At 32.6% G+C, this 13,764-nt stretch overlaps 1 protein-coding gene across 2 annotated transcripts in view; it reads left to right on the forward strand.

The window, feature by feature from the left end:
- Positions 1–11,797: 11,797 nt before the first annotated feature.
- LOC104591822 (Sterile alpha motif (SAM) domain-containing protein) overlaps positions 11,798–13,764 on the forward strand; it is a 37,785-nt gene continuing 35,818 nt past the window's right edge. Inside the window, exon 1 of one of the 2 annotated variants that reach the window (XR_734322.3) lies at positions 11,798–13,274. Coding sequence is in view for 1 of the 2 variants with exons in the window: in XM_010250868.3 (XP_010249170.1) it covers positions 12,166–13,185 (1,020 nt within the window). In the remaining variant the exon portion in view is untranslated. The remainder of the gene's footprint in view (positions 13,275–13,764) is intronic. The other variant, XM_010250868.3, reaches the window with a different exon arrangement.

A 13,764-nucleotide genomic window follows, 5' to 3' on the forward strand; every position in this document is an offset into this window, starting at 1 on the left:
AATTGCCACCCTTAGTTCAACCCAGATAATATGAACCAAACGGTCCACACCACACTCTATGAGATGTTTCGTAATGTGGTAGTACCCTCAAACTAAAACAACGAATCAAGGCTCCACCTGGGGTTCTGCCTTAATATTTTTAAGTCCAAGAAAATGAACGTTATGTTTGGCTTAATAGAAAAATAATAGTGAAATAGAAAGTTTGGGAAGAGGTTTTAGGTTGTGTTCATTTTGAAGGGAAATAAGAGAGAAACAAAAGGTATGATTTTTGGCTCTAGCAACCCTTGAAAATTGCAAAAAAAAAAAAGCCACTTTAAACCCTAAAGAAATAGAATGGCCATTTTTTGCTTTCAAATTAATATTATTTATGATTAAATTATTACATAAACAATAACTTGTTAATTGGTTTAACTAATAGTAAATTATTAATTGATGTAATGCGATCTAGTAGCTCCCTATCAGAGGACAGTTTGGACTTGGGTTAATGATGTCGCCTGGTCAAGCTACAAAGTAAGACTGTCAGAATGTTTGAGGTGCTTTACTCGGTGTGGGCATTCCAATGCTTAAGTTAGTGATGTAGAGATTTGAGAGAGCTAATAGCTTAATTACAATAGAATTTGAGAGTTAAATCACGTGTACCTTGTGAGGCTAGAGGCAAGGCCTTTATATAGGCAAGTTGTTGTGGGCCTCACGATGCGTGTTCAATATCGTTGGCCCGTCGAGTCCGAAGTTAGTTTTGCACCCAAATATGGACTCCGTGTAAACTAATCAAGCTTATCTAGGTCCGTTTGAATCGGACGAGGGAAGATAAGATCTATTGATGTATGTTGTGATCCCGATGAGATCGGAGACAAGTGACTTGCTTCTAGAGGGAGGTTGCATGGCACCTCAGTAGGTCGGTGCATGTAGCTAAACTACTCGAGCCTCTATCTAGTTGGGTTACCCGAGGTGCCCAAGGTGATTGGAATCGCTGAGGTATTCGAGGTCGTTAAAGTGTCACCACATCATACCGTCACTCCACGTGTCATCACATCATTGGTCGGGCCAAATTATCCTTAATCCCTAATCACTTAATTTACTTTATTAACTAAGTTAACTTGATAACTCAATTTGCTTAAACTAATTTACAGAGATCCTTTAATTGCTTTATTTACATATCTTAATTTAATTAATTAACAAGTAACCTAATTTACCTTTTTACCTTAATTAGCTTTGATTATTTAATTGCTCTATTCACTTAGCTTAATTTACTTAATTGAATTAATCAATTATGTATTTCATTAGTGGACTCAGTTTATTTATATACTTTAATTAGCTTAATTTTTATTTTCTATATATACTTGACTTAATTTACTTATTTAGGTCGATTAACTTTGTTTATTTAATTAACTTAACTTCCTTAATTAGTTTAATTTACTTATTCAATTGCTTAATTTATATGGTTGACTTAATTTACTTAATTATCTTAGTTAATGTAGATCATTTAATTTAATTAATCTATCTAATTAGATTAATTTACTTAACCAAATAATTAATTCACTTAATTGACTTAATTTACTTATATAGTTTAATTTATTTAATTGCTCTATTTACTTAATTTAGTTTACTTAATCAATTAGTTAATTCATGGTTTTAAATCGTCATTGACATGGGTAGTGAAACTGTTCGACTTATAAACCAGTCAACTATTTTATTATAGTTTATACTTATCATTTTTCAAAAACCACGTTCACTTGGCCAGTAAATGAATAAAACTGCTAACACGGACAATTGAACTGCTAAATTGTTTCACCCGGTGAATGGTTTTGGGGTCAATTGTTATTTTTTACTTTTTAATTTTCAAAAATGCCGCCTAAGTGATCCATATGGACTTAGGTGATTGAACTGTTGACTTTGAAATCGGTGGCCAAATTTAGGTCGATTTTTAAAGTATTGCTTAACTGGCTTGATTTACTTATTTAGATCAATTAGCTCTATTCATTTAATTTGCTAAATTAATTTAGTTTTTCATTTATTGTCTAACAGATTTGTTTTAAAACGACTTTTTTATCATAGTTTGAGGGCAAAAATGACCATTTCAATTATTTAAGAAATAAAGTAGCAAAGTTGAATGGTTATTACAACCAAAAATCCAAATTTAAAAGGAAAATTGTCAAAAAATCACCATGACTTTTCAGCATTTCGTTTAAACTCATCACAACTTTTCAAAATGTATAAAACTCACCATGTCATTAACTTTACGTTAAAGATACTAACAGCTGTTAATATATTACCATTTTAACCTTCATAGAAAAATATAAAATATATACATATATTTTAATATTTAGACATGAAAAAAAAAGGAAAAAAGTTCAAAAAATATTTTTAAATATAAATTACATAAAAACACAAAAATTACAAAAAATATAAAAAATTATAGAAATTACACACAAAATAAAAAGTTATTTTCAAAGTATAGAAACTATAGAAAATGAAAAACAAAACCAGAAAATAAAATTTATAGAAAAAACAACAAAAGTTATAGAAAAACACAGAAATTGAAAATAAATAACAAAAAAATACAAGAATTTTTATAGATGGTAGAAAATATAAAAATGTAAAAAAAAACAGAATTTATAAAAAAATAGTAGAAATTATAACAAAACACTAAAAATGTAAAAAAAAAAAAGAAAATTGAAAAATGAAAAATGAAAAAGACCCTTTTTCCTCTAACTCGCCATTCAAGGGTGATTTGGTCATAAAAATTATTATTTACGCTGACATGGACACCTCTGTTAAGAAACATTAACGGTGCACTAACGGAAGGTGAGTTTTGATAAATAAAAATTTACTAACATGGTGAGTTTTAGATGTTTTGAAAAGTTATGGTGAGTTTAACAGAAATGGTAAAAACTCATGATCAGTTTTTGACAAATTCCCAATTTAAAATGTTTCAGTCCATAACTCAATATTAGTTCTATACTCCCATGCATAAACCATTTAAAATCATAAAATTTCATTGGAAAACTTGCCTATAAACCATAAATGAGTGGTTTATAGGCACATGGCAAGTACTTAGGCATTAACATTTCCCCTATAAACATAGGACAGCGAGCCAAACCTATGTGGCCATTTGGACTTCCGACTGAATTGCCACGTGAAAGATGATTCTTAGATCATTTAAGGAAGCTTACTAAAACTTGACCCACACCCATGCATGCCTCTCTCACATAGACTGATAAAAATATGCAACTATGCTAACAATATAACCCGAGTGACCTAAACGAAATTTGACCAAAACGATTAACCGATTAAGTTTAATTTTTTTTAACCGATTAACCAAAACGAAAATTGACCTGAACTAACCTGAGTGACCAACCCCCCCAACTTGACCAGGTCGATTTGGTTGTCCAAACAACCTACAACTAAATCAAACCAACCTAAGAAAAATAGTTTAATCCCCAATAGTTATTAAAATTTTATAGCAAAAATACACAATAAATTAAATTTACAAAGCTAAATAATAGTAGTTTAAATTCCAATAATCATTGAATATTTTCTATTAAATAACAAAAGAAAAATAGATTTATACATAATTATTGAAAATATATTTATCACAAAAAATAATGAATAATTACTAAAATACAATAAATGTTAATTTTATAATAGATAAACATATAATAAATAAAGATTAAGTTTTTAAAACTACTATTAATAAATAATATTTTTTTTAATTTCTTTTCTATAATTATTAATTGGTATAAATGAAAAGTAGTTATTTATAATATTATTTATTTATTGAAATAATATCATTATTTAGATTTTAAAATAATAATTACTTGTTGAATTTTAATAATCCATACAATTATAGTACTATTGATACATAATTTTGTTATTTTAACTATTTAAAATCTAGTTATATTAAATATTTTGTTATTTAAAATATTTAGTTATTTAACTAAATATTTAATATCTTAATCCATTTATTATAATTTAAAGTTGCTCAATAACTATTTAAAATATATTATTAATTGATTTAAAATATTAATTTTAATATTTTTTATTTAAGATATTTATTTATTGAAATATTTAAATAATATTTCATTTTTAATGTTAGATTTGTATCGTTTGAATAACATTTAGATTGAACAATCCATAAAATCATAATTTATGTTGTTTGTACATCATTTCATGATAAAATTCATAAAAATATATAATTATTAATAATATGAATATTACTAAATCAACTATAATTATTTTTGTCTTTTTTATACGTATTTTAAAGTTATTATATAATTTTATTAGAATATTTAAATAGTTCTTTAATTTTTTTAATTCAATTTTTTTTAAGATAGATGTAGATAAAAAGTGGAGGAGAAGATAAATAAGAATTAGAGATAATTTAGGAGAGAAACTCTCTACTCAATTAGAGATAACCTAAGAGAAAGTTGGGGATAGTGGAGGAGGTTGTTTAGGAGAAATTTTAGGATATTAGATTATCTAGTTTATTAGAATGTGTGGGAGAGAGAGAGAAAGAGATTTAGGAAGATTTTTTTGGGGAGAGTAGAGTTTCTAATTGGTAGTTTCGAAAATGATATGGATAAAAAAAATAAAAAATTAAAACAAAGAGAAATTTTGTAGACTTCATTGTTTTAATATATATAGTAGTGGAGACTGTGCAATGAACGAGATTTGTTAAGTTAAGGATAGACAATAGAAACATGTAAGAGTATACAATTGTTTTTATAATAATTAATAATCATTTATATTTTATATACTACTTTTAATAATTTTTTTACAAAACACAAATAACAATAATTATTTTAGATATGGTTGTTTATCAAACTTAGGGACGACAATTTTCCCCATTTCCCCGATCCCTGTAGGGATACGCCCCAAATGGGGTGGTGATGGGGATGATTTTCCCCCCGCAGGGACAGAAATGGGGAAATTTTCATCCCCATTGGCGAGGACGGTACAGGGACAGGGAGAGCATTCATTGCCCCATGGGGACCCCGATCTCCATCCCATGGGATCCTCGCTAATATATATGTATATATACGTATACATTTGTATATGTATACATGTACACATACAAATGTTAATATTTTAAAAAATATGGTTGAATACATTTGAATATTTTCTAATAAGATAGTAAAATTTAATTATTTTATTTTTATTTTTTATATAAAAAATAAAAATAATGGTTGACATTATAAAGAATCATGGGGGATGGGGATAACTTTATCCCCATTAGTGGGGACGGGGATGCGGAGAGGCTCATCGTCCTCGCCTCACCCCATTGCCATTCCTATCAAACTAATGAAATTGCCCAACCCAATTTCTAGTATTTCCACTCAGCTTTGGTTCAAGAAATTTCCAACCCGACTTGGTTGGATTAGTTTCACTTTGACCATTTGTAAACTGACTAAAATCAAATGTCCCAACCATAGATATATATTGATATTTTATATTTTTTAATACGGGATAGTGGAAAAATTCCAATATTTCTTAGGCTAAAATATTTTATATCATAAACTTATTTTATTAATAATGCCATTGTAATTTTTTTAAATTCAAACTTAATTTTTTAAGTTTAAATATTTTGAACTAACTGACCAAACCAAAAATTGATCTAAACTGATATAACCTAAGTGACCAAATCTCCACCCTAACTAGGTCGATTTGGTTAGCCAAACAATCTACAACTGAACCGAACCAACCCATGAACAATAGTTTAATCTCCAATAATTATTAAAAATTTATAGCAAAAATACACAATAAATTAAACTTTAAAAGCTAAATACATTAGTTTAAACTCCAATAGTTATTGAAAATTTTATATTAATAACAAAACAAAAATAGATTTATACATAATTATTGAAAATATATTTATCACAAAAACAACAAATAATTATTGAAATACAATAAATATTAATTTTAGTATATATAAGTATATAATAAATATAGATTAAGTTTTTAAAATCATTATTAATAAACATTATTTTTTTTGAAAGTTATTTTCTCTAATTATTAATTGGCATAAATGAAATTAGTTATTTATGGAAATAATATCATTATTTAAATTTTAGAATATTGATTACTTGTTGAATTTAATAATCCACAAAATTATAGTACTATTAATACATAATTTTGTTATTTTAACTATTTAAAATCTAGTTATGTTAAATATTTCATTGTTTAAAATATTTAGTTATTTAACTAAATATTTAAAATCTCAATATATTTATTATTATTGAAAATTATTTAGTGACTGTTTAAAATATATTATTAATTGATTTAGAATGTTAATTTTAATATTTTGTTATTTAAGATATTTAGTTATTAAAATATTGAAATATTATTTAATTATTTAATTTCATCTTTTATTTATTTGAAGAGCATTTAGATTAAATAATCCAAAAAAACATAATTTATATTGTTTGTATATAATTTCATGATGAACTTTGTAAAAATATATAATTATTAATAATATAAATATTATTAAAATGATTATAATTAGTTTTTGTATTTTTAACAAATATTGTAATGTTATTATATAATTTTGTTAGAATACTTAAATAAATATTAAAATTTTTAATTCATACTTTATTTAGATAGATGTAGATAAAAAGTGGGGGAGAAGATAAATAATAATTTTAGATGATTTAGGAGAGAAACTCTCTACTAAATTAGAGATAACTTAAGAGAAAGTTGGGGATAGTGGGGGAGGTTGTTTAGGATATATAGCCCTATAGATTGAGTCCGGATATGTTCCTCAAAACCGGATTGGATCAGAAAAATAGGGAATTGGTCACCTTACCGGTTTTAATTTACCCCAAAACCGTTTTTTGGCAAAAAAATATTGATTTGGTCAGTGAACCGTCGACCCAGAAAATGGTTTTGGGCCTTTTTTTATTTTTTTTATGTCAGAACAGGCCATCCGTTTGGACCAAACGGTCGGACCATTCAATACAGGAACCGGACTAGAAAGGTTCTTGGTCTGGTTTAAAAACCTTGCTTTCAAGCATGTTTCGTAACACACCCTGCCTCGTTCTATGATACAAGAATAGTAATAAACTAATAACAAGAACACTTACAAGTGGATGGGGGCCCATTTTGAGAGGGTTTGACTACTTGACACCCAACAACAAGGAAGATCAGTCAATTCATCTCAACATATCACTTTATAATAGCTTAGATTTGTTAATCTCAACGATTCAAACAAAGTTACTAACAATGTACTGAGATTTCAACTAATATTGGTCACTCAAGAGTCAAGATTTCGTGTTAGAAAATATGCAAAAGATCTTAATCATCAAAATGTCCTCTTGGGTTTAGACATCATCCAAATGATGTTACAAATCAACATATCCAAGTCATTAGAGTTGTCACCTAAGATCCATGAATCAAACGAAAACTTGGTACTTCATTTTTATTTGGTTTGGATTTTTATTTTTTATAAAATACTAGCAAACATGTACATGCATTTTCACGTGACAGCATGGTTCAAAGTAGCGATACGATACGCCCTATATCAAATGTATTGTATCGTATCTTTTGAAAATGATACAATCCGAAATGCCTGTTTCCAGGAGTTTCGGACCCCCAATTTTTTTTAATAATAAAAAACAAGTTATAAGCTTTCCAAAAAACAAGCTTTGATAAAAAAAAACTAAAAAAAAAGAGTTTTGACTGTTTCTAAGTGCTAATATGGTACGGCCAAAACTCATTTCGTATCGATACTTTGAACCTTGCATGACAGTATCTTTAAGACAAAACTACTTATAATTTATGGACCATTATAAGTGAACAGTTTGTGGACAGTTTCTAAAATGAGAGTAAATGACATATATGCCCTCTTTATGCCCATTGTATGTTTAGATAAGGAATATAGAAAACATATAGGCCCTATTTGCTTTTCGGTAAATTATTTACTCAGGTAAATGTAGTTACCCAGGTAAGTGTTTCCTAGAAAATACTTATCCAAGTAAGTGCATTTACCGATGTTCTTTTATTTCCCATATAAATAAGGCAATGACTATTTTAACCATAAAAATCCATTATTAAAATGAGCATTTTTGTCCCATTCAAGTGTTGCCAATTTTCTCCCCAGGTGGAAAAGTTATTTATCCACCTAAGAGATGGGTGATACCTAGGAAAATAAACTTTCCCTGGTCCCCACATAAATATAAAAAAAGAACATGGGATTTTTGGTCAATGGGAATCAAAATCCCATTTACCAACCTTCCCCCCTCTCAAAATCCATAAAAAGAATGCCCCTCTAATGAAAATTCCAAAAAGAAAGGACATTCGCTCTTTTTATAGATAATATAGATGTGATCGATGCTTTAGTAAAATGGCTGATATTAAGGCCCCATTCGCTTTTCGGTAAGTTACTTACCCGGATTAATGTACTTACCCGGATAAGTGTTTCACAGGAAAGACTTACCTAGGTAAGTGCATTTACCCATGTTCTTTTATTTCCCATGTAAAAAAGGCAATGACCATTTTAGCCATAAAAACCTATTATTAAAGGGGCATTTTTGTCCCATTCAAGTGTTAGCAATTTCCTCCAAAGTGGAAAAGTTATTTACCCACCTAGGAAATGGGTATCACTTAAGAAAATAAACTTTTCCTTGTTCCCACATAAATCTCAAAAAAAATAACATGGGATTCTTGGTCAATGGGAATCAAAATCCCATTGACCAACTTTCCCCCTCTCAAAATCCAAAAAAAAAGAACGCCCCCTAATTGAAATTATAGTGTGGTGCTCAGACATTTAATGTCAACGTTTTGCTCTTAGGAGACCATCTTTATAGCTTAGATTGATGTGTGAAATTGGTACAATTTTTAGATGGTAGTATATATTAATTGAATCTAGCATTTCGTTTGGGTGGTTGAGATTAATGCTGCCCGTATATTTGGGTTAATTTATGCACCATTTACTATACCACTGTCATGGCTTAGATTACTTGAAACCATTATACATTACTTTGAATTTTTAAGATTGGTTAACGGATCTTAAGGCATGAGTTCAATGGTCTAGATATTTAGTTACAAAGTCATTATTGAAAACTTTTGTTCTGGTGACGTTATATGGATAGAGAGCAAGTTTGTCTTATAAAGTGAGACAGTAAAATTTTAGGGTTCTAGAAATATCAGACTATGCACATGATGACATGGACATGGGTAGAGACTAGCTAGAGAGCAAGTTTGACATGGACTAAGGTAAAAAGAGGTTAAGTGCCACACACACAAAAATGGGGAGGGGGAGGGTTTAAGTGTCACACCTCTTTTGTATGGAGCCCATTTGCATAGCTAGAGCCTCTGTGTGAAAGCTATACCAAGCAGGCATATAATTTTGATGCTTGATGACGAATTAGGATCTACTCCTCACACAGAGTGCCTCACAACAACTTCACAGGTGTATCCCACTGTGTATTGGGAATATCTCTCGTACTTATGTGTTATTATTTACAGGAGATATTCCCAAGGCACGGTGGGATGTGCTTGTGAGATTGGTCTGAAGTGCCATATGTGAGTAGATCCGGTCCCGTTAGGGAATGGGATATGCTCCTCACACATGGGTGCCTCACATGCACATCTACCTGCATTGAGGGACATCTCTCGTGAATAATAACTTATAAGTACGGGACATGTTCCCAATGCATGATAGGATGTGCGTGTGAGGTCGATGTGAAGCGCCCTGTGTGAGGAGCAGATCCGGTCTCGGGAGTTAGTCCCCGCATCAAAACCCCCAACCCTAGTACTGATCTAAAGTCTCCGCTACAACTAAACATAAAATTTGCCGAATCACCCATCAGTTGGTGGAATGTAATGCATTTGAATATCAATGTAACACATACTAGTTCAGTGACACGTGTAAATGTATGCATAGAATGAGAGAAAAGAAGAGAGATGAATTAGAGGTGTAAATTTGGTCGTGCCACGGCCCGACACGATTTGTATGCTGACGGCCTGCCCGTGGCACAACATATTATATATAAATATATATAATATATTATCTAAATTATAATTATGTAATAATATATAGTATATAATATATTAACAAAATAAACAATTTTTTCAATTTTATTATACTGTTTTATTTAATTATTGTATATATAAGCAATTGTATACATCAAAATTCATATGAAATCAAGATTTAAATAAATGATTTTGGCCCGATCCATGGCTCGGCCTAGCCCACGGACCAACTCGGTCTGTGGCCCGATGTAGGCCCACGTGGGCCATGCCAGGCCGACCCCAAAATATCCTAGGGGAGGGAGGCATGACCCGAGACAACCTCGTTTTACACCTCTAGGATGAATAAAATGTAAAGACTAATGAGTGGAGGTCACGGATTAGGAATGGCAACGGGGCAGGGATCATATTCCCCGTCCCCTAACCCCAATTTTGAAATTAATCCCCATCCCCGTCCCCGATCTCCGTCGGTGATAAAATTTGTCCTCCATCTCGATCCTTGACGGGGATGGGTTCTTCGCGGGGACCCGAATCCCCGAAATGTTTTCAAATAACAATATTGTTTTTAAATAAATTTACTTAAAATTAATAAAAAATTTAAATATATTTTGATATATATAATATAAATAATATAATAGTATATTTAATATAAATAACATTTAATATATATATAATCGGGGTCGGGGTGGAGCAGGGACCTCAAGCCCCATCCCCAACCCCAATCCTGATTGGGGATTCCTATTAATCCCTGCCCCCCATCCCCACCCTGCCAAAACAATCCCCATCCTTGGTCCCATCAGGTCAGGGAAGTTGGATCTGAGTCGGGGATGGGGAAAATTGTTATCCCTATGGAGGATATGAATGAAAAAAAAAAGAGAATGACGAGGAAAAAGAAGTACATGGATAAAAAAATTGGTCCGGACATGAATCCAAGGCAAGTATTTGCATAATAGGTTTCATAAAAAAAATCACAAAAGGCACGTGCATCTCATGGGACATTAATAATAAAAGAAAAATACAAAGAAGCCCATTTTATTTACAAGTCTTTTGTGTGTGTGCTTTTTATATAGGGTAAAATACAAAAACTTCCCCTGAAGTTTCTGACAATCATAAAAACCTTCACTATAGTTTTATTTTAATAAATACCTCTCTTGAATTTTATAAAATTTCGACAAAAGCCTATTTTCCGTCACTGTCCTAGATAGAAAACGTTAGACTGATGCACCCATTTTTTCTAAATACCTATAATACCCTTTTATAAATTATTTCACATACAAAATTACTGAAGCAATTATATTTTAACTCAACAAAAATACACGTTTCAGTAATTTTGTATGTAAAATTATTGAGATGATCGTTAAAGGAGGTTTTTGTTGAGTTAAAAATAAGGTTATTTTAATAATTTTGTATATAAAAGGGCAAAATAAGAATTAAAAAAAAACTAGCGCATCAATTTAACATTTTCCGTCTAGAAAGGTGATGAAAGGGAGGTTTTTATTAAGTTTTTCAAAGGTTCAAAGTACGTATTTATTAAAATAAAAGTATAAGAGAGATTTTTATGATTGCATACGGCCTACTAAAAATTTATTCCATTGATATTTCTCTTCCCTTCGTCGCTCACCTTTCACGTGCAACTAACTAACTTAAAATTTCCTTTTTTTACGTGCATACAAAAATTTGTCATAAAAAATATGTAATTATATAAATTCGAAATAAATATTTGTAGCCCAGTGTAGTCCAGCCCGGCCCGGCCCGGGCCGTCCCTACAAATGACCATCCATTCTCATTTGTCACTTCGTTTGTACTCTTATTGTTCTTCTTTCCCAAACTGGGTGGAGCTTTTTATTTGGGTATAGACGTATAGTAACTGGAGCTTGATGCAACCCCTTTTTTTGTAAATGATCAGATCAGATAATTAACTGGATTGATGGAAATTGAGGATAGCAAATGGGTAAAGGCCCAGTATTTTAGTTCAGAAGGGAAATAAAAAAGCCCAGTGTCTCAACGCACTATCAAGTATTATCATCCCGACAGGCCACAGAGAGTAATTGAAGAAGATAGAAAATCGGTTCGACGACGTTCTTCCACATTCGAACAGATTCCAAAGGCCAAAGTTACTTTCCATAGCCACTGTCATTTGCCCATTATCGTCACTCCACTGTCCTACTCGACCTTCACTTGCTACGACTCTCCACCGGGATGGCAGAGCTACAGCCGCCGGAAGGACCGATTAACGGTGGAACAGTCGGAGCTTCATCTGAGAATCTCGTCCCATGCTTGGGTTCGAAGCGACAACGTCGACCAAGCGTCAGATTAGGCGACATAGGAGATCAACCAGCCACGCTCTCTTACGATTCACATGTCAGGCGAAGCAAGCAATGGAAACTCCCCATCGACAACGACTCCAAGTATCGACATCCATCTCAAAAGGACACAGGCGCAGCTGGTAAAGCTTCAAAGACCCGACCTTTAATGAATTTGGGGAACGGCGGCGATTGTCATGAAACCCTAGAAACCGAGGATAAGAACCTATCCGGCGATGCCAATTTGGACACGATAGCAGTAGGTAACCGAAAGGGCAAGGATTCCAAGACGAAGAGAGGAGGGGGAGGTGGTGGAGGAGGAGGAGGAGGAGGGACAAAAAGGGTGAGATCGAATTGGGTTTCCAAAGTAGATGAAGGGGCGGAAGGAGATGAGAAGTTTAGTGGTGGAGAAGACGTGGATGAAGGGTACAGGGATTTCGATCCCGAGGGTTCAGAAAGCCCTTTGAGGGAACAGAGTCCCATTCATTCTCTTGAAAACACCGCTGTTGATTTGCGCCAGACCTCGGACAGGGGACATGGAAATGAGAGAGAGGGACTTTTTCCCGTGCAAAGAAGACCACTTAGGGCTAGGGTTTCGGACAGTAGAGATCATGATGCAGTCGAATTGGATGGGCCTTCGGACACTGATGCCAGGGATTGGAAATGCGGAACGAGTGCAGATAGGAATGGCATTAGTGAGAGGGGGAGGTGCCGGTCTCTTGAAGATGGGGTGCGGATGTGGCTTAATGGCTTAGGACTAGGTCGTTATGCACCGGTTTTCGAGATACATGAGGTGGATGACGAAGTGTTGCCGCTGCTGACTTTGGAAGATCTCAAGGACATGGGGATAAATGCCGTCGGTTCAAGGCGGAAAATGTATTGTGCAATCCAAAAGCTTGCCAAGGGCTTCTCGTGAGTTCGTGAGTTTCAGTATTGGAGTATGGCGGATGTAAGTGCAAACCTTCAGTCATCGCATAAGTGAAAATATATGCCATGTCCGATATGGTTCAAACTCTTTCTTTCTCTTCTAAATTTTACTTAGTAATTTGGAATCATATGCTCTCTCTCTCTCTCTCTCTACATTGCCCTCTGTACATTTTATTGGGTGCAATTATGTGTTAGAAATATGTCCATATTGTAGCATTGCTCAAATGTTTTTCATCTAGTATTTGATGATAGTCAGTTTACAATCAGCACCCGCAAAATAGATTTTGGATTGCACAACCTAGAGGTGGAAGGGTGAGATCCTGAGGCGTGCCTTTTTAAATCACTGGTTAGTCTACTGTAGGGATTAAGGCTTGTGAAACAACTGGGCTTCCACAACCTAGAGGTGGAAAGGGATTCCCAAGTAGTCATCTCATGGACCAGAAATAGCTCCCAGATTCCTTGCGTATTCAGGCATAAATTCAGGGAGGTTGTAAGCCTAACAAGGGAACTAAATGCTTCCTTTAAGTGGGTAAGAAGAATAGCAAACGGAATGGCAGATTCTCTGGCC

Source organism: Nelumbo nucifera, chromosome 4, assembly GCF_055504915.1.
Source record: "Nelumbo nucifera cultivar China Antique chromosome 4, China Antique-T2T, whole genome shotgun sequence".
Taxonomy (NCBI): Eukaryota; Viridiplantae; Streptophyta; class Magnoliopsida; order Proteales; family Nelumbonaceae; genus Nelumbo; species Nelumbo nucifera.